This window comes from Gymnoscopelus microlampas (genome assembly GCF_963454915.1).
Source record: "Gymnoscopelus microlampas genome assembly, chromosome: 10".
In the NCBI taxonomy this organism is placed as follows: Eukaryota; Metazoa; Chordata; class Actinopteri; order Myctophiformes; family Myctophidae; genus Gymnoscopelus; species Gymnoscopelus microlampas.
The window spans coordinates 35,083,979-35,108,978 of NC_139947.1; the positions used below are offsets into that span (position 1 = coordinate 35,083,979).

Consider the following 25,000-nt stretch of genomic DNA (forward strand, 5'->3'; position numbering starts at 1 on the left):
TGTCCTTGACATGTGCTGCCAGAAGCTAGCCAGTGACTCATGAAAGCTAATGGGGGAAGCATGGACAATTTAATCTGGAATGGAGAGCTCTTGATCTCTGATGGTGCCCACTCAGTAGGCCTTTGTTGTCAAATAGAGCACACCCAATTCTGCCCACTCAAGACCGATCTTATGGACAGATTTGTAGTAATACAGCTGAGCACCATCCACCAATACTAGAGTCCAGCAGAGTCTTGGACGGGAAAGCCCAATGGAAAGTGTTCAAAATCCAGCAATCAGTGAAGAGTTTATCGTAATGGGATAGGACTGCATTCGACTTCATGGACTAGTCTTTGATGGCAAAATTGAACACACACGGCATGAGGCAATAATTGGACCGGTTGTTGCTGTCACACAGTATTTTGCAAACAAAGCCGACAGTCATTCCTGTGGAAACAGTGAAAGACTGGTGCGGATGGAAGTGGGAGTGGAGGGTAACGGTATCACACAATACATTTACAGAAGATAATTAGATATATTTGTTATTGAGTGCCAAATTATTTTACCCTCTCTCTCTCTCTCTCGCTTACACACACACACACACACACACACACACACACACACACACACACACACACACACACACACACACACACACACACACACACACACACACACACACACACACTATTAACCATCCTACCCCAAGTCCTCAGCAGATCCATACAGATAGGGAGCATTTCAAAACACTGTCATGTGACTTTTTATTTTCCACTTTCCCCCCATGGCTTAAGACAACACATCAACATCATATGCATTGTTCTATTATCCATTTTCCCCTCTGGCTATCCCAACGCAACAACATCAGATGCATTGTTCTATTCCCAGAAAGACAGCTGCGCTATAGGGTTACTGTAGTAAGTGACAACATTGTGGCTTTTTTTTGCAGAGGTGGGCGGCTCAAACCCCGACACACCTCCATCTTGCAGGGATAAATGAGCGGCCTGACCAAGGAATGCAGTGTCACGACACATAAAGAAGCCCACACAGGTGAGACAGTGGCTCAAATATAATTAACCATTTAACTCTACAATATACACTTCGAGTCCCACAGCGGTCCTCCTTTTTCCCTCTACACACCGAATGTTTTTGCCAAAAATAGCTGATCTGCTATTTTTGACCTAGAATAATGACACTAGTGTTCATGTGGTTAATTCTAACTAAGAAATATTCTTACTTGCAGTCGAGCATGAAATTATTAAACTTTCTTCTGTTTTGTTTCTGTAGGATGTCGTGGGCCAGAGGCTTCTTTGGAGCCAGAGTGGACGATCGAAAGACGGCATGGGGCGAGCGTAATGGCAAGAAAAGGAAGGACAGCTCGTCACTGTGCAACCCACACTACATGAGCTGCCTGCGGGACCCTGAGGATCTCGAGCCCCCTCCTGCGCCATCCCAGCACTACCACTGTGGAGCGGGCACCAGCGGTGGGGGCAACTTCGGTATGCGTTGCGGTTGGCAGGAGGACCACTATGGGAAGAGGTCGGCGGCAGGCGGCGGGGACCTGAAGTCTGTGGCTCTCGGATTTGACGATGGCGAGGTGAAGGGCAGAAAAGAAGATGAAGGAGGGGAAGGGGGAGAGGATGGGACAGGGACCCGCAAGGCTGTGACGCCTGCCGACTGTTGGGCGCAGTTGGTCTGGGTTTTCCAGTCCAAAAAGTTCCATTCAGCTAAGTTAGAGCGCCTGTACCAGCGTTACTTCTTCAGACTCAACCAGAGCTCCCTGACAATGCTGATGGGGGTGCTGGTGGTGGTGTGTGGCGTCATGCTGGCGTTCCACTGCATCCACGCCACCCCCGATGAGGCCTATGCCTCCGTGCTCTCTGTGGCCATGGCCCTGTTCTTGTCCATGATGGCGGTGTGCAACCGCAATGGCTTCCACCAGGACTACATGTGGATTGTCAGCTACCTGGTGATAGTCGTGCTGATTGTGGTTCAGGTGTTCGGGGTACTGATGGTGGCCCCCCGTAGTGCCTCAGAGGGGATATGGTGGACTGTCTTCTTCATTTATATCATCTACACACTGCTGCCTGTCAGGATGAGAGCTGCGGTGTTGAGTGGAGCCGTGCTCTCCACCATTCATCTAGTCACCTCGTGGCAGCTCAACCAAGAAGACAAGTTCCTCTTCAAACAGGTAAGGTATCAGTCCTGGGATAAATGAGTGAGAGGATTTCCTTTTAACGGTTTCCATCCAAATAATTTGGCTTCTTATGTGGAGTGCTACAGGTCCATTTGGTTACATTTGTACACTCTCAGAGCCCCTCAAAAGCAAACCAATCACAGTGTGTGCTGCTACGTGCATTTAGTATACAATTTAGGGATTTAGCACACATCATGAATCAGAACAACTCTTTAGAAAAATGTGTATGGCTGCGCAACCACGGAATACCTGGTGAAGTGAAAGGCACAGGGACAGGGGTACAATCAGGCACATGGGTACACTCCCCTCAAGTGGTATTGTGGATCAACCATCTTCACCCACTCAGCCACCCGCTGTTCCAACCCACTTTTGGATTTGTTATTTGTATTTAAACCTTCTGTATGGCTCCCTAGGCTGTGGGGCGAGTGTAGCGCCCAGGATCACTTAGAAAATTAGCACCGGGTGAAAAAAAGGGTTACAAAATCGTGGGATTTTTTATTTATTTTTTTAAACCTTCTTTATGACACAAAGCCTTTCTATCAGAAATACTTTCTGTCAGAAAGACCCCCTTTCTGTCAGAAACGGGAGCTGCCCCCTTTTCTGGCAGCCCCCTGGGTAGACTTCTCCCACTGTTAGTGAAAGTAAAAGTGAAGCTCAGGAAGAATGTGGAAGTTAGAATCTAATTCATAATCAATCCTTTTGTCTTTTTTTTTTTTTTTTACAGCGAATTTCTTAGTTACACCAATATTGTTCTTGTAAAGCACTTTTTGTGCTTTACAAGTGTTTAAAGATCACCCCTATTATAAATTTAAATCTGGGCCCCATTTCTCTACAACTACTGTACATTCACCGTCAGAATTTACTTACTTTTACTTAGCATCAGTATAGTACAAACATGGTACATACTCATCAACCACTCATCCTAGGTTAAAGGTGCTGTACTTAAAGTACATGGTACTGTACATCTTGGCAGCTTTTCAAATTAGATTTTTAATGAGGCTATGTCATGTGCTGTAGGGCAGCTCGAGCAGGCAGCTCTGCTGGGGTTTGTTGTCTAAGGCCATCTGGGTTGAATGAGCCTGTTAGGCTGTATTATGAACGAATATCATGATAATGTAACACAGTGCCATTCAGGCCTCGATTCCTTAAAACAAGGAGACTATTGTTGTGAGGTGAAAAGGGGTGGGGTGGGATTCTGGGGTTGTGCAATGGACTGAACAACACAAAAACAAGATGATCATTTCTTTACCATAGAGAGTGTACAGAGACGTTACAGATTCAGATTTATTTCAAATAAAATAGTTTCTTTTTGTGTGCGTGCGTTTATGTGTGACTCGTACACACGCACATAATTTTGCTCATTTACTCAATACACAATAGACTTTACTAATGCTATATACTAGTTTATACACAAGTACTAACAGCTATCATGTATAGCTCAAATAAAACGTTTGTCCTAACACTAATGGCAAGTTTGGAAGTTTACTTCCTGTTGGGGTCACAATGTTAAACCTATACCACCAATGGCTCTGTGAGGTGCTTGGGATGAAATTTCCCCCGCATTGTTAAAATGAACGTATCTATTTAATTGTTTATAAACCGTATGGACTATATTCTGAGGTGGCTGAATTATATTTACTCTCTGTCACAGCCTACTTTATTTCAGCAGTGAAAAGTTATTGTTTTTTTATTGCCTTTAAAGCCACCAGATGATGATGATGATGGAGCCACTCTGAGTGAGCCAATATTGACAGAACACTAGCGGTCCGGTGAACTTATGTGTTAAGTACCTATGTCCTAGACTGGCTGGCTATAGGACCATTGGCCTCGTACCTTGTGCGCCTCTTTTGTACTCCAGCTACGGTCTTCAGATGCTGTTTTGGACTTCCACTTTTCCCCCAACCATAGCAATATGTATCAGTCCACTGAGCAACCAGTGATAGGTCACGACTCACCAGCCTCAGACTGTGCAGTAATTGCTGCATTCACTCTTACGGAAGTACTCTTCTTATAAAGTTCTACTCAGGAAAGAATCTGTGTTTTACACTCTAGGATACTGCTCTACAGTATACATCACTGTGCTCTTTGGATGATCCTCAGTTCATAGGATCTGGAGGAAGTATAGTGTTGTCTTTGTGTGATCTTCAAGAAGAGACCACACAATTTGTCAATCTCGTATAAGAATAGGCATCTATCAGTCTGGCTCCTAGCCAATAGCGGCTTTGTGAAAAGTTGGATCCCATTCAATCTGTCACACACTCTTTATCACATGTGCACACACACACACACACACACACACACACACACACACACACACACACACACACACACACACACACACACACACACACACACACACACACACACACGCACACACATGCACACGCATGCACGCACGCACACAGTGGCCCTTGGCGTCACAGGGCCAGAATCTGTGATATGGGAAAACTGTTCTCCTCTTCTTTTTTCTGTACCGCCCTCCTCTTATTTGTGTTGTACCCTGGGGGGATGGACACGCAGGATGAGGGCTGAGAAGATGCAAGTCTGATGATGATGGCAGGGGACAAAAGGCATCTTTGTGAGAGACATCCATGATGAAGCAGAGAGGGCTGGACGACGGAGGTTATGGTGGTGACGAGTGGCATCACCACACACAAGGGCGTGAAATAGCACGGGGCTGACGCACCCGGCTGTACAGGGGCTGTCGCTCTGTTCTCTCTCTCTGTTCTCGCTCTCTCTGTTCTCTCTCTCTCTTGCATAGTTACTAAGAACCACCACCCCAACTTTTTAACATTGGCCTGCAAGTTCTATATTACTCCTACAGACCAAACCTTATGCCAATCTGTACACGTTATCTCTATAGTCATGTGATGAAGATGCACGTGTATTTGTACGGTATTCATATTTCATTCTGATTGGCTACGATTGGCTTGCAAAGTTTGCGGGAATGCTCCGTTTTGCACAAAATGCCACGAATCATGAACGCAGCGTCAGATTGCATTGAAACCTAGCATTCACATTCCCACTAGGCCAAGGAAAAAATGCCCCCCAAATGTTTCTAATCGGCCTCATGGTGGCGCTTTAACAGGTTGCAACACAGCTCTGGGTAGGCAACGTGGCCTGGCGAGGATCTGTGCTCCAAAGAGCAGTTTCTCTCTTTTATCTTTTCTCTCTCTCTCTCTCTCTCTCTCTCTCTGTCTCTGTCTCTGTCTCTGTCTCTGAATCATGATTCCTTTTTTCACAATGGGCCCCCTCAGATAGAGTGGTCTTTTTATTTCTCAGTGGACTGAGATTGAGCTGACAGAACTCGCAGTGATTGTTTAGAATAGATCTCAATGACGATTCTCAGCTCGACTCCAGATCTGGAGAATGGCTCACTCAGACAAATAGAGATGGATAAAGATAAAGCTACATTCTGTGTATGTGTGTGTGTATGTGTGTGTTAACTTGACGTGCCTCCATTATCCTAGGAAATGTGAGGATTCAGACCCCACATTTCCTCTGTTCGAATGTGGGGTCAAAGGTTTTTGACGGATGCCTAAGTTTGATGTCATGTATGAGGGATGGTCTAATTAAAAGCTATTTCCTCAAGCTGTGACATGTAAATTAAAAAAGAACACCAATGTGCCATCATTGATCATCTTCACACAGCAACCATTTTGTTCTCGATCAGTGGGAAACTACACCCTGATACATGATTCTTTTCTACGCTGCTATTAAGCAAAGACCCGCCCCATAGACCCGCCTTACCTGCCTGTGATTGGCTTTGTGGCAGCAGCCGTGTGTTGTTATCCCTGACAGGCCGGAATGGCCAAAGGCGTGAGTGAGTCTGCCTGTCCATCTGTGAACAGCCAATCTGGGAACCCATCGCCAAATAAAAAGGAAAAACGGCGCCCTCTGCTGTTTTTTACTTATTCACTTGGCTCTGGGCGAACGACCCGTGCGCAGGTTTGGTCTGCCTTCTTCAGCCTTTCACTTCCGGTGTTGCGACTATGTTTTCATTCCCACTAACAATGTTTCTCCATGGAACACTAACACCACTTCGCCAAAAGAACATGGATCGTTTTGGTTATAAGCCCACTTTAAAATGTTACTAACTTTCCGTGGTTTTGTCGGCTTCGAGGACGCTATTGTTAAATGAGTTTCGGTTTGTTTCCAGTGGGGAACGAACGGCACACACGTAAATCCCGCCCACTACATTTGATTGGGTAAAGCGCGGCCTGCTTCCTGATCTGATGGCACGCCCACTTGTAGCCAATGTGCACGGGTTGTCAACACAGCTACCAACAGATTCAAGCGCAGCGATGGATCTCTTCTTGAGAGATTAGTGAACAGCTAATCTCGGGCACCGCTGGACCGATCAGTGTGAAACTTTGCGCGCACACTTCCAGGTGGCCCAAAATGTTTCAAATGAGCCTGTTATAGCGTCACCATGAGGCTAGTCAAGCTAGTCATATGATCAAGACATATCTGTCAGAATTTTCCAATATTTCCAATATTCCATTCCCATTGGCTACGATTGGCTTCCAAAATGGCGACGTTCTAAAAAGATGTACTCTTAACGGGAAGATTTGTCTCAGCCTGTCTCCTGTCGTGCATATTGTAACATTGTATGTTGGAGCTTTATTATAAACTTAGTAGTGCTTCCGCTCATCTACTTGATCTTAGTACCTGAGTTATGGCTTCCCTTCCTGGCGCCGCACACTCTGGCTATGCTATGGCTAGGACTCAGACAAACAAATATAACTGTGTGCTGCTGATGCGCATAGAGCCCCCATACTGTATGTGAACAGACACATTTGCGCGTGTACACACACACACACACACACACACACACACACACACACACACACACACACACACACACACACACACACACACACACACACACACACACACACACACACACACACACACACACACACACTAGGCAGACACTGTGCCGGCCGGAGAATTTATGTTTTGATATAGAGTGTATTTCCACAGAGAAGTATGCACAGCTGGGTATGTAGTATCTATACCATTGTGTCTTATGGTGGGATTATATGACTGAGGCAGCTATTGTTTTGTTCTAGGAATTTGTAGCACTGCAGGCATTATGCTGTACACGGATTAAAGAGAGACCAAAGACAAGTTGTTCATTTGTGTCTTCGTGGGTCCGTTAAAAAGGATCTATTGACTCACAGGTCAAGAAGAGAGTATGTAAAATCCTCTGTGTTGATTTATCCATTTGCAACTCCGAGAGTGTACAGATGGAACCACATCTCTGAGTGACACTCTCTTGGTTAAATTAACATTGAGGATTTTACTATGTGGAGCCTAAGGTACATTATTTATGCTTTTGTTTCCTATGCAGAGCTGGTACTAGAGGAAAAACCTGTTCGTGAGGCAGATTGTTGTGGGGTCAGTGAATGCAGAGTTGGTGGAAACATACTGATCCTTCACTGCTGAAAAAGATACCAGTCAATGAATTGTCGCACACCTGACAGAGGCGTGCATAATGCATTTAGGCCAGAACATTGGACTTACGTAAGAAAAACAGGTTGACACAGCAACCACACAATCTATCTTAACAGATTTTTTAGATTTTCACAATGTTTAGAGTGAAAGTGTATGTCTCCCACCAACATACTGTAAGTTAGTTCCTTCTTTTCACTCAGAATCTCAAATAAATGCTCAAAATAAGTGGGTTAGGGTATTGCTAAGATGTACTGTACTGCTCACAGTGAATCCAGTTCAGTACACGCACAGGCAGGGCAAGGGCAGGCGATATTTAAAAAACTAATCTAAAAATCTAAAAAGGAATTCAAAATATAGTCCAAAGATGTTTATCACACTAGAGAATGTGGATAAACATGATTTAAAAACATGACAGGTACAGTACAGTTATTGGTGGTTCATTCACTCAGCTAGAACGTCCAATAAGTTCAGAAGTTTTATCAATTTACTGTAATGCAGCCATTAAGCCATGTAAATTGTACGTTTTAGTTTCGCCCCAATTTCCTCACCAAACTAGGGATGTTAATAATGATTTGCCTATCATTTAATTCTGCAATTTAATATATTTTATTTGAAACAAACTGATCACCTTGATGAGGTTCAGTCACCCCCCCCCCCCCCCCCCCCCAACCAACCAATTTTAGCAGTCTTGTGTGTGGTCCCCCCTTACGAGTTAATGTGATGACATAAACAAATTACGCGTTGACTCAACTTTGACTTTATTGACAGACAAGTCGACTTGCAAAAATCTGAAGTTGTTAATTCCACACACACACACACACACACACACACACACACACACACACACACACACACACACACACACACACACACACACACACACCCATGCATGCACACTCACAGAGTCACACAAATACACTGAACCACACACCACAAACCTAACTATCATGGAGCCGTGTGTGTGTGTGTGTGTGTGTGTGTGTGTGTGTGTGTGTGTGTGTGTGTGTGTGTGTGTGTGTGTGTGTGTGTGTGTGTGTGTGTGTGTGCGTGTGCGTGTGTGTGCGCGTGCGTGTGTGCGAGTGATCTCTGTCCCCCTTCACAGCTCCAGATCACTGAGCTGCTGTCATCATCAGATTTGGTGCGTGCCAAACAATAATGGTGCAAATAATACACAGGCTGGAGTACCCCCCCCCCACCCTCCTTAGAGAGGGAAGGGGCTTGTTGTGACTCATCCACTTATTGTATTACAGCTTGGAGCAATGATATACACCTGGACAACCAACACCATCATGGGTGAGAAATATTGCTCTTTAATACTGACACTGATAGGGTGAATAACAGCTGGACTAATAATAGCTGAATGGCATATATGGTGGTTTACTAAAAACGCATTTGACACCATTGTTTCGCGATGCCAACATTCCACGGCAAAATACACATAAGACATACTGTAGGGTATTTTTTGCACACTGTAGCCTATTACCTATTACCTATGTTGAATGCACTTATTGTAAGTCGCTTTGGATAAAAGCGTCTGCTAAATTACTGTAATGTAATGTAATGTAAATTGGTGAGATTTCCCTTTATTGCCAAACAGAGAACAGCTATTGTTGCATATTAGGGATCCATTAGTGGTGATAACTGTTGAACAATGTGGCATGCAAGCCTCAAGGCTTTGAAAGGCAGTTTTGACAGCAGCTTCTACTGAACCTGGTGTGCCCTGCACATCCAAAGACATTGAAGAGTGGACAAACCCTTACGGGTCCATTTGGTTCCATTTGCACACTCTCCATTTGCACACCATTTGCACTCCTCAAAGTTAAATTAGCACAGACAGATTTTAATGTGTGTGCCCACTGATGGGAGAGAGGGTGTGAATGCCTGGCTGTCAAAGTTTGCCATTACGCTGGCTAAGTCTCTCATTAGCGTACTTGTCAATCATGTTCTCAGTCAACTGTGTCAACATTACAACAGCACAGAGACTGGCATCAGAATGCTACAGCAGTAGGATTCCAATGAATAAATAAAATAAATTATTCAGATATTTTATTTATTAGATTATTTGTGGTAGTGTCCGTTTTGCAGGAGGGTTATCTTGACATTTTTTGTCCACACAAAGAGGACACTGTGTTCTTTAGTCCTCCTCTTCACTTTTTCAGGGCAGATATTGCACACAAAATGTTGTCTTCGTTACACACTGAGCCTTTGGCTGTTTGGAGCTGTGGAGCAGCACAGGAAGGCAATGCTCATTCAAATGTTATTCAGACACTGAGATGCCGTAGATAAGATTACAGCTACTTTTCTCCATCTGTATTTTTCTCTGTCTCATTTAACAAGTCATTGTTCAACAAATGCCGGGGTTCACGGCAAAAGCACATAACATTTGGCGTGTCATCTTATCCCCATTGTCAGTGGATGATGTCACGTATAATAACAAGACCCTGGTCTCATGATGTCATTTCACAGACTCTGGGTTAAGCTACATTCGTTAGCCTGTTCGGGCACTTGGTGCCTCCGACAACATTCACCCAACCAATGGCTCCCGTAGCTCAAAAAGGCAATTGTGATTTATGATGCTTTCGCTCCATAGATATTTCTGTGTCATTTGATTTATTGAAAAAGGAAACCCATTTCCTTGCCTTTTAAGGCTGTATTACAGACCAAAACCAGATGACTGGCAGCTTTGCATGTTTGCGGCTTTCCCTTTTCTAGATGACATAGTGATTTGTCATGAGCCTCTTGATGTTGTAGAGAAGAGGCTTAGCCACGCAATGTTCATCATCCTTTAAAACACACACACACACACACACACACACACACACACACACACACACACACACACACACACACACACACACACACACACACACACACACACACACACACACACACACAAAATAATCGTGAATTACCAAACACAGAACAAGCCCCTTTGATGCCAAACTGTACATGTCAGCAAAGTGGCATGCAGTCTTTGTTGTCTAATTGGAGTTCCCAAACCTTTCCATGCCAAGGACCCCCAAATAGCCATAGCTTCTGGCTGTGGCCCCCTATTGTAAAATGTAAAAAAAAAAAAAAAAATGTTACAATGACATGCCAAAACTACTGGGTGAAAGTGGTTAAACTGGCACAATAATCTTCTAATGAATTGAATGGCCCTCCTGCCTCCCCCTCCCCCCCCCGGTGGCGCCCTGGGTGAGCCACACTTTGAAAACGTGTTCTAATTTTATCTGGATCCCCATCCCCAAGAGTCTTTGTTTCGGCATGCATGGCAGGGACAGAACACAATGTTACGACGTAGCACGGCTTGTTGTGGTTGTCACTCTGTGCGTTGACACTCAACACCCATGTGGCTTTATCTTTGTAAAACTCTACTGACGTATCAAGCTTCACAAACATGTGGGACACGTGATGCTACCTTAAGCTGCCTCAGGAGACGGATTGGTTTCATGCATGAGTTCAGGGCTGAACAACTGATGAGGGGAGCAAGGCTTTCTTTTTTTTTGGGAAACTGCTCTCACTCTCCCTATGTTTAATCTATAACCTGTTTCTCTTGTCCCAGTATTGATCTGTGTGCTTTGTAGTAAAAGTCAATATTAGGCAAAGTTCGGGAGGTACTGTAGCACTGGATAGGGGAGGACACCAGTTGATGCTGTTAGTGGTAGAGTTTTGTTAGTGAGCTTTAACTGATGCTTATGTTACTGGACTGTGAAACCAGACCCTTGTGTGTTTTTGTTCCCGGCCTGTGGTTCAGTCACTGTTTCATTTGATGTAGTTTATGTTGCTGCCCTTTCTTTCTTCTCTTACTGTATTTTGATTGCAAAATGTGCTCATACAGTGCATGCTATTACACTGAACTTAAACTAATTAGTTCACTCAATTCATTTCAGTTTTGTTACGCAAGATTTTGGGATACATCCTGTTTTTGGGAAAACAAAGAGAATGATCCTTTCATACTGTAATAATCTGATGAATTTATTTGGACTGTTAGCCTCATGGTCACATTGTGCAAAAAGAGATGGAGGGAACAAATTAAATGAAAATTCTTGGAAGTTTTGCTCATAGACGCTGTACAGTTCAAGGACCAGCGTCCCTCGCTTGGTTGGAAACTGAGAGGGGCTAACGGAGAATGGACTTGGGTTTGTTGTAGGGGTGCAGCTGCAGTAGTTAATGGAACTATTCAATGTAATCAATCTTAATGAAAAAAAATGAAAAAAAGAAGATGTTTCTCAATTATTTGATTTGTTGAAAAAGTAATCAATAAAATCCAATCACTAAAAAGATAATCGAGGGGGAGCCCGCTGGCCTAGCGGTCCAGGCGCATACCACATATGCTGGTAACCCAGTGTGTCGCAGGTTCGATCCCGACAGCCTTTGCTCTGTGTCACCCCCCCATCTCTCTCCCCATTTCCTGTCAGCCTACTGTCCTGTCAAATAAAGGCATAAAAGCCCCCCAAAAAATAAGATAATCGAGAGTTGCAGCCCTAGTTGGTTAGGTTAAAATGCACGCAAATCAGTACACATCATCTCTGTGTTCATCATGTATCTGTCAGCTTTTTCAGATTCCCTTCTGATTGGCTTTCAAAGTTTGCACAAAATGCCACAAATCGTGAATGCAGCGTCCGATTGCCATGAAACTTTGCACAGACACTACCAGTAGGCCAAAGAAGAACCTCCACCCTAAATATTTAAAATCTGCCTCATGGTGGCGCTATAACAGGCCACTTCATGTTTTGTCCCATAACTCTTGAGCCATAGGTTGTACAATCAAAAACATTTTCACCCTTGGATCATGACGCAACTCCCCTTATAGGCCCAGGCCATTTGTGCCAGACTAGATTTTCTGCCATTTCACGTTTTCTTCAAAACACACTTTTTGCTCCTGCTCCTACAAATTCTGTCCAAAACCCACACAAGTCGGTACATATTATCTCTGGAGTCATGTGATCAAGCTGTATCAGTCAGACCTTTGCAGATTCCATTCCAATTGGCAATGACTGCCTTCCAAATTATGCACCCTGACCTGGCGGGGATCTGTGCGCCGAAGAGCGCACTTTTCTAGTTGCAGCTGTCCCTTCTCCAGCTGGGTGGGTGTGTGTGGGCAGGAAGTGTAAGGGTTAGTGAGGACACAGCTGGGAACAGAGTGTTGTGTCCACTGTTGCCCATCCATCCATCCATCCCTCTGTATGTCCAGCCAAGCAAGCGTCAGACCACCAAAGCAGCCCAGACAGCTGACGGCGGACAGCCAACAGTACACTGGTGCACTCATACCTTTTACAAATGCACTTGACACTTCCTGACAGACCTGTCTGTCCATCCATGCCCATTCATAGCAGCGTGATGTTTCTGTTCTGATACCAAACCATAGTAGTGGATATTTTCTTTCTTTTCTTTTCAAAATCTTTTTATTAGATTTTTTGAATATTCCCCAGATATAATCAGATAAATTATTTTTGGACAGAAGTGATTGAACATTCATAGTGAAAAAGAATTACGAATAATAAGCAATAATAAATAAAAGCAGTTAACAAAGACATGGTAAGTATGAATTGAGAAACAAAATAGTGTACAACAACTGCAATTTAGCTCTTTGATCATGTCAAGGACCCCCAAAATTATGTTTTTGGCCGCCCGACCCCTATCAAAATATGTTGTTCCAGGGACCCCCAGAAGCAAGGATTTGAGTTAAAAAATGTTCCAAAAAATATACTGTAGGCTATGTATTCAAAGATTTGCGCAAATGTTCTCATCTACAAGCTCGTAGCGGTACGAGCTTGTAGATCTGCTATTCTTTAATAGTCAAAGTATAAAATAATGGTTATAGCTCAAATCTAAAATGACACAGATGCGTTCTCGGATTGAATGGGTTAAAACAGTTTTGTCTCACTGCAAATCTTTGGTCTGAACTAGGCTTAAGATTCACGGAAAACAAATTTGCATAGAACTGGAGATCACTTAATTCTCCTCAGCTTTTGTTGGGGGGGAATTGAACACACACACACATATTTGCCATTTGGGATCCTTTTTGAACATATGCCAGTGTGCGATAATGTGTGTGAGGACAGGTACGTACCTTGAAGATTAAGGAAAGATGAGCGCAGTAATCCCTTCATTTGAGAACTTGTTGAGGACTTGTTGAACTAAAACAAATGGAGACTGAGGTGGGTATGCTTAGCATTATTCAATAAATCCTGGATAGCTGGGAGATTTGCATCATGTTTGGAAAACATTCATCTGCCAGTATTAATTTAGGATCTTTTCCTCTGAGAGATGTGCGGCCCAAATCCAAAGCTTTTGAGCCTGGTGGAATTTACTCAGTTTACACAGTGTTTCACAAAGATTACTCCATGGTCTCACTGGTCACCAGAGACCAATTTAGCTATGACGCAAACAGAGCTTCAATTCCAGATGGCAATGACCCAAGTTGGCAAAGATAGCCCAACCCCCCCCCCACCATGCCTCATTTTTCTGCAACATTTAAACCTTTATAAGGAATGAGTTTGCTTTGTTCAAGTCTAGAGCTAGCAGAACAACAGTGTTTCAAAATAGTGTGTATTTTTGCGACAAGATTACAGGCCGTTGCTGATTTTGGAGTTTAGGTGAATTGGGTCCAGTCGGAAGAGTCTCTGATGGACTGATCATCCGAGATGAGCTGTTCATCTCTGACACAAGTTTCTGAAAGACATTTCAAAAGCTCTGCAGAGATCAATCAGTGGGAAGTAGTCCCCATGTCAGCAGTGTCTCCAGAGCATTTCTCTTAGGGGAAATATCATTCTGAACTTTCAACTCGGCTGCTATAGAGAGACAGATGGGCTGGTGGGATAGCGGTCACAGTCACAGTCACATATTGGAACCTATCCTTCACTGTGTCCATCCATTGTCAGATGCTGAGTTCCGGTTAAAATCCACACATTGATTTCTTGGTTGATGCCTTTGTTTGATGAGTGTTGAGTATGTCTCTAGTTATCAGTGCTGAAGTGACCCCTATGTTGTCTTTTTTTTTTTTTTTTTTTATCCCGCGATTTTTGGAACCCTTTTTTTTCACCCGGTGCCAATTTTCTAAGTGATTTAGCCATCATAGTCGCCATGCATTTGTGTATGTCTCAGTATGTGAGTGGACATCCTGACTTCACTATTGAAGTCAGGATGCGTTTTCAGCATGTTTGCAGATAGAGACATAAATAAAAGAGATAAATTAGCACTCATAGGCAATAAACTGAAAATATATCAAAACCAATTTTATGTAAGCAATAACCGACTTGTAACCGAATAATCGAGATGCAAGTACTTTTTAAAATTATTTTCTTATATGAACAAATCGACACATTTTTTTTATTTTTATAATCAACTAAAATGTTTAGACTGATTAGCCGTCGTTGTACAATCGTGGCGTACAAAAATAGTGTAGATGTAGATATGCTAAAATCGTTCATTAATCATTAATCATAATCGAGGCAAAAGTTCAAAATAATCGTGATATTGATCTGATGTCCTATCACCCAGCCCTACAGTGTACTTTCTTTATCATTCCATCCCTTCCGCCTTGCCCAAAGAAAACACCTTGCTGAGAGCCGCACCTTATAAGCCAATGTTTGGTTGTGTGTGGTGTGCCTCCCGGGAGACCCCAACGAGTACATGGAGAACGTTTAACGACATCATACAGTAGGAGGCTAACTCCCAGGGTTCGATGTGTTAAAAAATAAAATAAAAAAGGACTTGAGCCCCTGTATCGCAAACATTGACAAATATGGACACACATATTTTTACAGGAATTGTGATCATCAAACATTTCAGAAATGCTAGTATTTCATTCAGTCTGACCAGAAGATAAAAACATATCCCCAGTGGCTATAAAATGAGTGACCAAAAGCAAAAAAAAAAAGCAGAGGCATAGACCCCCTCACCCCTGCAAATCTAACCCTGGTTAGGTAACCAAACGCCCTGTTATGGTCATTAAGGGACTTGCATTATGCCCGGTGAGAGACAGAGCCCACCTGCTCAGTGTTGCCATGTCCGCTTATTATAAGCGACTTTTGGCTTGTTTTTCTGTTAAGTTGCTTGTAAATATTGGTGTTTGCGGGTTGCGTTTTTTTGGGCTTGTTTCTAAAGTGTAGATGCTTATTTGGGCTTGTTTCCTAATATTGTTTAAACCAGTGGTTCTTAAACATTTTCATGTGAAGGACCCCCCAAATTAATATGTATTTGTCCTCAGCCCCCCCCATCTGAAAATATTTTGTTCCAGGATTTACAAGTTTTGTGTATTTAAAATGTTTCAAAGCTATTCAAAAATTATAAGAAATTCAAGATTTTTTTTAAAAATGTTTTTTTTAAATAACAGATCTACAAGCTCAACACACGATGCGTTGTGAGCTTGTAGAGTGTCTATTTTCAAATAGCCGTAGCTTAAGATGCTTCTTTTGGGCTTGTTTTCACAAACCTGGTTGCTTAATATTTTTCTAGAAACTGCTCCATGCTCCTCTCTTTACACCTCATCTCTCTATCAGGTCAGAATGACCTGCACGGTCTGTGCTGGTTTAGCCAGCCAAGCTGATGATGAGAGACCAGTAGCAAACACAACAGGCTGTGTGGATCAAAGAGCTGTCAGCCTGAATGGAACCACATATGCACACATCACACACACACACAGACACGCACATTACGCACGTACGCACGCGACACACACATACATCTCTCACACAAGATTTGATAAACAGCGCAAGCATCTGATGCCCTGTCCTGAATGTGAGCATTATTCATAATTAATATTATCATATTATATTGAGATGTCATTCTGTTTATCTCATATATATACGTGTGTGTGTGTGTGTGTGTGTGTGTGTGTGTGTGTGTGTGTGTGTGTGTGTGTGTGTGTGTGTGTGTGTGTGTGTGTGTGTGTGTGTGTGTGTGTGTGTGTGTGTGTGTGTGTGTGTGTGTGTGTGTGTGTGTGTGTGTGTGCGCGCGTGCGTGTGCGCGTGTGTATATATGAAATACGAAAACGAATTTCACCCACTTTTATTGACTATAAAGCTGATTCTGATATACTGTATATAACAGGCTGACATGAGGTTAGACAGGAGTCCCCATGGACCATGATTTTTGCAGATGACACATCTGTAGTGAGAGCAGGGAGCAGGTGGAGGAAAATCTAGAGAGGTGGAGATATGCCCTGGAAAGGAGAGGAATGAAGGTTAGCCACAGCAAGACAGAATGCATGTGTGTGAATGAGAGGAACCCAAGTGGAACAGTTAGGCTACAGAGAGAAGAAATAAAGAAGGTGGAGGATTTTAAGTACTTAGGGTCAACTTTCCAGAGCAATGGAGAGAGTGGAAAAGAGGTAAAGAAACAAGTGCAAGCAGGTTGGAACAGGGGGAGAAAAGTGTCAGGTGTGATGTGTGATAGGAAAGTATCAGTAAGAATGAAAGAAAAGGTGTACAAGACGGTGGTGAGACCAGGTATGTTTTATGTTTTAGAGACAGTCGCACTTAATTTACCTTCCTTGGTTCAGAGCAGGAAGCCATGCAGAGCTAAGCCCTACGGATGCTTCAAACTGTCAAAAAAGGCAGATTTTTTTATGGATTATTAATTGCGATAAAATTATGAACGCTGTTAATTCGGTGAGACGTTAATAACGTGATATGATAGTCTCCCGTGGCCAGACTACCATAATTTTCAAATGTTTCCGGTCATACAGTCTGGAGCACAGAAGTTCTGATCATGATCAAGCGATAAAGCGGATGTGAAGCCTACCCACTTCCGTTTCGTCTTTACAATCGCGCATATTTTTCCTAACATAAATAAAAATCATCTAAGCATATATAGCTTGCTGCTTAGCAGAAATGGGGAAATAATTAAATGTAAAGATATTTTCGTGAACGGAAATGCCAGCTTCCTCTCTCGGATTTTGGGAGGTGTAGTTCCAGACTATATAGCATTCGGAGACTGTGCATTAGTTAGCAAGACTAATAACGTGTTAACTTTGACAGCATTAATATATACAGTATATATGGTTGCACTTGAAAGTATTCAAACCCCACTGCAAATCTGCTCATTGGCCAAATTCACAATCTGTCAACTGTATGAAACAAACTAATCAAACAAGAACAAAATAAGTAGCTCAACACAACTAATATTGAGTTGTTTCTCCAAATTCAACGCAAAATGACACTTTTAATGACTATGGCAGGCTCAGAATTATTCAAACTGTTCATGACAAGTGTCTTTTAGTACTTAGTAGAGCACCCTTTTGCTGTTATGACCTGCTGAAAACGTGATGCATGCATAGCCAGACACCAGCTTCTGGCAGCATTCACGAGGAATCTTAGACCATTCCTCAGGCCTCCGGTTCTCTCATATGCACTCATTTGCGTTTTGCAACTGCCTTCTTCAAATCCCACTAGAGATTTTCTATGAGGTTCAAGTCAGGAGACTGTGACGGCCACGGCCACTGCAGAATCTATCAGAACTTCCCTTGAAACCAAGCCTTACGCTGTGTTCAGATATATAAGCATGAAGCTAAAAGGAAATCCACTCAGAACACTGACGTGTAAAATATATGTAGAAGCCTTTATCAGCCACCTTTAACACACCAAACTCTTTGTTTCCTCTTTCTGATTCCAAGCAATAGTGTGGTTATGGAACTAACCCAAAACAGTCAATCAATAGAGTTATTCCAAACAATATATGTATTGAAATAACCCCAAATACAGCCATTCAATAGAGTGATTCCAAACATTAGAGAGTGGTTATTGAACTCACCCAAAACAGTCAATCAACAGAGTGATTTCAAGCAATAGTGTGTTTTGACCTAAAACACAGTCATTCAGTAGAGTATCACAAGCTATAGTGTGGTTATTGAACCAACCCTAAACACAGTCATTCAATAGAGTGATTCCAAGCAATAGCGTGGTTATTGAAGTAACACAATACAGTCATTCAATAAAGCGATGATTCCAAGAAATAGTGTTGTTATTGAACTAACCCAAAACAGACAGTCATTTGATAGTGCTAAAAAAGAAAGGAAACCAATCTTAAAACTTGGAAGTGAGTTTGCAATGAGTTCACTCTGTATGCAGAGAATAAGGTCTGTGGTTAACATAAGCCTAAGAGAGTTTCAGGTTTTGTTATGTGACATAAATTACACCTGTTAATTTAATCAGCTGTGAATTTGAAGCCATTTTGTGCGAATTAACATATTAATTTCCTGTGTGGTTCACAAATCTTACATTTATTTGTTAATCTATGTATCTTGTTGAATAAAATATGTAATATAAGGCTTTGTTTGTTACAGAGAATATTTTTCTTAATTTATCCAAAACTCAATGCAACAATTACACTAGACATCTGTGATGGGAACCCATGGTGGGAGTTACTACTGTAGGGTCATCCCTGTAGCACTTCAGCTTAACTGCTGTATTTTTTTATTGGTCTCACTAGGTATTTCATTTGCATTGCATTTGCAACCAAATTTACATTAGCAAGGATGACTGTGCTGTTTCTTTATTCAGTCAGGAGAATGAATAATCAGGAGAGAGAACTCACAAGGATACAAGATGAACAAGTGAAATTAGAAGTGATTGAACAAAAAATAGTACTTACTGTGTAGAGCACCTTTAATGTCTTTATGGCAGCAGTGGTTCTCAAAGTGGGGTCCGGGGACCGCAAGGGGTCTTTCAGGTAAATATAATCATCAAAATCTGTTTAACCACTTTAACCCTATATACATCGGCTATTTAAAAAATAAATCTTGGAAAGAATTTGAAACGTTTTGAGCATTATGTTTATGCCAATTTGGGAGTCCTTGACAGGAAAATGTTTGACAACCACTTTAGGGCGACTGAAATCCCACACCGTTGCCGGGCTGTGCCCACTTGATTTGGCTGCATGTAAAGTATTGCCAAGTTGTGTGGTCCTGCGACCTGCAGGTGGCCCTGTATCTCAGACTGGGTCACTTAACAAAGTTATTCGGCTCACTTAACTCTGTTGAGCGCCATCTGTTAAGGATTAATGTGATCAAGACGTATCAGAGGCCTTAAAGAGCGACGTGCCTTCACTGATGTCCCTGGGATTGCACAACAGGACTTAGTGGGAAGCATTGGCTCATCAAAGATTTATGAAGGCAATAGGCTCATCAGTAATTGAGCTACTATATGGCACAAGTCCAACATTGTGGTTTAGCAACAATTACCTGGCTGATCCAAACAGATGTTTTATTAGAATGAACACAAGACCTTTGTACTTCTCTCACATGCCTGATCTTTCAATACAATAATGGCGAGGTGTCCTCCTGACAACTTTGCCCTGAAAGTCTTGAAAATGTCCATTTTATGCAGGTGTGAAAATGCATACAGTATATGAACATATATTTAAGTATCTTGTCAAAAGGACAAAACAATAAAAGCTGGAGTCAAGCTTTTCCATTGTGGTCCTTCGAGTGCAAATGTGTGGGTAAACTGAGTGCCGTGTGGGGGGGTTGTAGCAGAGACATACAGAAGAATAAAGTTCATAATAAATGCGTTCATAAAATTTCAACCTACTACTCAACTAAAATAGCAAAATGAGTACTGTAAATGGAATTTGTTACAACTCAACTAATTGCGATCAGCCATTCTCTGACTTCATGCATCAAGGGTGAAGGAAAAGAAACACTTGCTGTCGTGTTTGGGTGCACTTTACTGTATGTGAACTTCCCAGAAATAAAAGATGAGAAGAGATTTGAAAAGAAATTAGAGCCTAGCAATGCCATGTTTTTGGGTCCAACACCGACCCCGATTTTGGAGAGTCCTCTTTGACGTCTGACTCCTAATGTGGGCAAGGTTTCAGCTTGACCACAGCCCCATTGAGTTCCATTATAAAATGAGAAAGTGTTTTTCAAAAATTATAAAACTTAATAATTATAAAAAAGTGTGTGAAAAAGAAATGAGTGGAGGTACTTCTGTGGCATACTGGCAGTGTGTAAACCGGGTTAAATTTTATTTCCCCATTTAAGCATTATTCAGAAATGGTAAAAAATTGCTCATGTCATGTCGTGTTGTGTTGCGATATATTGGCCGGGTGCTACGAAATATTTCCTTCCCCTATTGACCTGCCCCTAATCCCGTTGGGTCATTGTTCTCGGATTGAACAAGGAGTGGTCACTGGGTCCAGTCTGATAAACAGATTGAAGTTGACATGTCACTGTCCTGTGGTAATAGGTGTTTTGTTGGAAATGCAGGTCGCTAGATCTTTGTCTTGTTGTGACAACAAAGGGCCAACCCATATGTATACAGTGTAAACCTCATTCTGGTCCTGTAGTGAAAATGGCAAATACAATTTGCTGCATCTTTTGCAACTACATTTGACAGCTATTTTTTTCCCTTTTATCTTTTTTTCTTGTTTGTTCTTGTAGGTGTTATTCATGTTCCCTCCCTCAATTGCTACTTTTCTTTGCTGGTGTTCACAGCCATTGACAATAGTGTGCGTGCGCGTGTGCGTGCGTGCGTGCGTGTGCGTGCGCGTGTACGTGCGTGTGTGTGTGCGCGTCTTCGTGTCTTCCAGTGGAACACCCAATAATGTTCCACTGGAAGACAGTTAACAGTAGCTTTTTGAAAATTGGCCCAACCTACACTATGTATGATTTATTTCGGTCCGTTTAACAAACCTAGTAGGATCCTGACTAGTTCATTCTGTGCAGTCTGCAGGGTGACTTTGAGAAGTTTAATTAAGCTCTCAAACCCGGAAGTGCAGGCAAACTCAAATTGACATAAATTAGATGTTAAAGTCCAAGCCTATCACCAGAAATACCCCCCCCCACCCCCGAACTGTTTACTGTACATATATTCTGGTTTTAATCCTTTTAGCAGATCTTGTATAGAACTGTACTTTCTGTGCCTTTTTTTGTAAACTGTTAATACTGTTGCAAACTGTTATTAAGTCAATCAATCAATGGCTAAAATTAACATTATGTCCTTCCTTATGCAGTAACCTAAAATGTTGTCAAACACGAGAGTGACGAGACCAGATTTCTCACTAAAATACAACCATGGTACTTCACTAATGATTTTAGCGAGACTTAAGTCATCATTCAACATAATCTTAAAATCAGAAGCTAGCTGACTCGTCTCTCATTCTCTCATTCACACACACACACAGGTTTGACAACATACCGGTCGTGACTCATGAACGCATGGTACCGGTGTTTAGATTTGCTTAGTGGAGATGTTCTATCAACATTGTCTGAAAATACGCCAACTGAACGAACTGTGTGTTTTGTTCTTGCATGTCTTTTTCTCATTATTGATGATATAATCTTCAGAGGAAGCACTCCATGCTCCCGGTCAGGGGTCAAGAGATTTTCCCAGGCGGGAGTGTGTTTCTTGAGTTTGTTTGTAACGTGCACACATGCGTGTGCACGTTTCACAGGGAAAGGGGAAGTCCAGAGCTCAAGGCATCATTTTCTGATGTTCTGGCTTTGTCTGTGGTCTTAGTGCATGAAGAAATTACTAACGCACGCACGCACGCACGCACGCACGCACGCACGCACGCACGCACGCACGCACGCACGCACGCACGCACGCACGCACGCACGCACACACACACACACACACACACACACACACACACACACACACACACACACACACACACACACACACACACACAGCAAGTTTGGAGGATTGCTTTCGAGGTCATTAGCCTGACTAAGCTAACTGTAGCCCAGTGGTTCTCAACCTTTTCTGGATCAGGGCCCATTTGAAAATCTCAAAAGTGTTGGGCTGCCGTGTTAAGTAGGGCTGCCTGTCACGATTATGACATTTTGCTTGACGACTAATTGTCACAAATAATTGCGATTAATGACTTAATTGTGTTTCTGTTGTTGAACACTGGAATATATGAATATAAATTACATTTATGTTTGGATTTGAAGTTGCACAGGGCAGATACTACCAAACCTAAATATACAAAGAAATGACTGACATATTTAATAAAATAAAAATAAAGAAAAAACATTAATAGTGGAAATAGCTAATCTATTTCCACTATTTTTGAAAATGTTTGAAAATATATGAAAGTCTTTCAACATGGAAACGATTATGACGATTTTGCTAAATAATTGCGATCATGTCAAATAATTGCGATTAGGCGATTAAAATAATAATAATAGTTTATTTTAATGATCAATCGATTGTGTTCTGGCTTGGATCAATGGAACTAACACAGTATATTCCTATTTATCGGTATCGCAATCGAGGTTTTAAAGAAGAAAAAGAAATACCTCGTAACTTTGTGTTATGTTGTTATCATTAAAATCTTAGTGTTTTTTGGCAATTATTTGGGAGTCCACTCAATTATACCCTTGTTCTCAACCTGTGGGTCCCCGGCCCACAGGTTGAGAATCACTATGTGGCCTACATCTAAACTTAACCCATTCAATCCGGGAACGCATCTGTGTCATTTTAGATTTTAGCTAAAACCATTATTTTATACTTTGGGCTATTCAAAAATAGCAGATCTACAAACTCATAGCATGGCACCGAGTGCCGCGCTATGAGCTTGTAGATCTGCTATTTTAGAAAAATCTTGAAAATGTGCAAATCTATATATTTTTAAAGGGAACATTTTTGACTCAAATCTTTGCTTCTGGGGTTCCCTGGAACAAAAATATTTTCAAATGTGGGTCCGCAGCCAAATTCATATCATTTTGGGGGTCCTTGACTTGAAAAAGTTTGAGCACCACTGATATAGCAACATACATTTTTTTCAGAAAACTGTTAGGATTTAGAAGACATTTGTAGATTCGCGTTCCCGGGTTGAATGGGTTAATTTACTCAAGCCATAGATAATGGCATTCTGCATTGCACTGTGGTCTGAGACGGCCATTGTTCAGCCAGCATACCGGACTGCACAGGGTACACATGAGAACTAATCTTTAGTCCATAGTCTCCCTCCGTCTTTCTCTGTTATCTACAGCTTCCAGTTCAAATATACCCTATTGAGACACAATAACATAGCCACCCAGTGCAACCCAAAAAACTTTGAGTCTCTGTAAAGTCAACATTTCACAAAACCTGTATCTTGTTTTTGTTTAGTTTTTTTTGTATTTTATTTATGATGCATCTATGTATACTGGTATCATTGTATCATTGCTGTTGTGATATGATGAATAAAAACAATTGATAACAAAAAAAACATTTCACAAAACGGACTAGCTGTTTTTTAATTATTTTCATAAGCCCTTAGGGCCTACAAAGTATAGTGTTCATTTAACTCTGAATGAAAGTGTAAAAGTGGACCCCTTACTCTCTAATACACATGTAAATTAACCACTTTCAACCTGGCATACCTATTTTGGGAATGTCATTATAGGCAAAACATAGCAAAAAATAGCTCTTCGAAAATAGCCACAATAGATTGTGGATCGTCTATTTTCGCCATGTGACACAAGGCAGTATGAATCAGCCTTAAGTCTTTAACAGCCATTAACATTTTACTGTGTAGACTCATGACGCTCGGCATTGAGAGGATGTTGTAAACTGTCCTTTTTCAAGTAGGAAAAAGAAAAACGGGCAAACTGGAGTCACAGGGTTTCCACGTGACTCCAATGATGCATTGCATTGGACCCTAGGGGCTTCCTATCTGCCGTATAGAAAGTGAGACACGATAAGAATGTCCCCTCAAGAACAACCACAAGGCCGTGCTCATCATCGCTAACCAGATCACGTCCGATGACTCCTCAGACATTTGAGGAATTCTTCTGCTTGCAGTAGATCTTATGACATAAAGTCATATCAATTTTGTTTATTGACCTCACCCAGGTCACAGAAGGTTCACCGCGTTGTCGTATTATGAAATCTTATCTATACTTGAAGGTATGTTTGTAATGTTGTTGTCTCTTTTTTTTCTCTCTCTCCTCTACTGTGTGTGTGTGTGTGTGTGTGTGTGTGTGTGTGTGTGTTTGTGTGTGTGTGTGTGTACCTGAATATTTGTGCATGTGGGTGCATTCAGATCAGTGCCAACGTGCTGATCTTTCTTTGCACTAACATGATTGGGATCTGCACCCATTACCCTGCGGAGGTGTCCCAGAGACAGGCCTTCCAGGAGACCAGGGGCTACATACAAGCCAGACTGCACCTGCAGAGGGAGAACCAGCAGCAGGTGAACACACACACACGCACATACACACACATACACTCACACGGACACCCATGCACACGTGTCAATATAGCCATATTCATGCATATGCACTTGGCATGCACATATTCAAGTGTATGCAAGTTACTCTCTCTTAAACACACACGCGGTTGCACACACTGCATTAAGCACCTATATCCTTTAGGGAAGATGCATACACAAAAAGCATCAACGATCCTCAGTGTTGATTTATCCGTT

The 25,000-nt window shown here is 42.1% G+C and overlaps 1 protein-coding gene across 2 annotated transcripts in view; it reads left to right on the top strand.

Annotated features, from left to right (window-relative positions):
- adcy6b (adenylate cyclase 6b) overlaps window positions 1–25,000 on the top strand; it is a 51,183-nt gene that overhangs the window by 2,817 nt on the left and 23,366 nt on the right. The window contains exons 2-4 of one of the 2 annotated variants that reach the window (XM_084070455.1): window positions 929–1,029; window positions 1,267–2,170; window positions 24,617–24,766. In XM_084070455.1, coding sequence (XP_083926581.1) covers window positions 1,268–2,170; window positions 24,617–24,766 — 1,053 coding nt within the window. In that variant the 5' untranslated portion in view covers window positions 929–1,029; window position 1,267. Of the gene's footprint in view, window positions 1–928; window positions 1,030–1,262; window positions 2,171–24,616; window positions 24,767–25,000 lie in introns of both variants that reach the window. The other variant, XM_084070456.1, reaches the window with a different exon arrangement.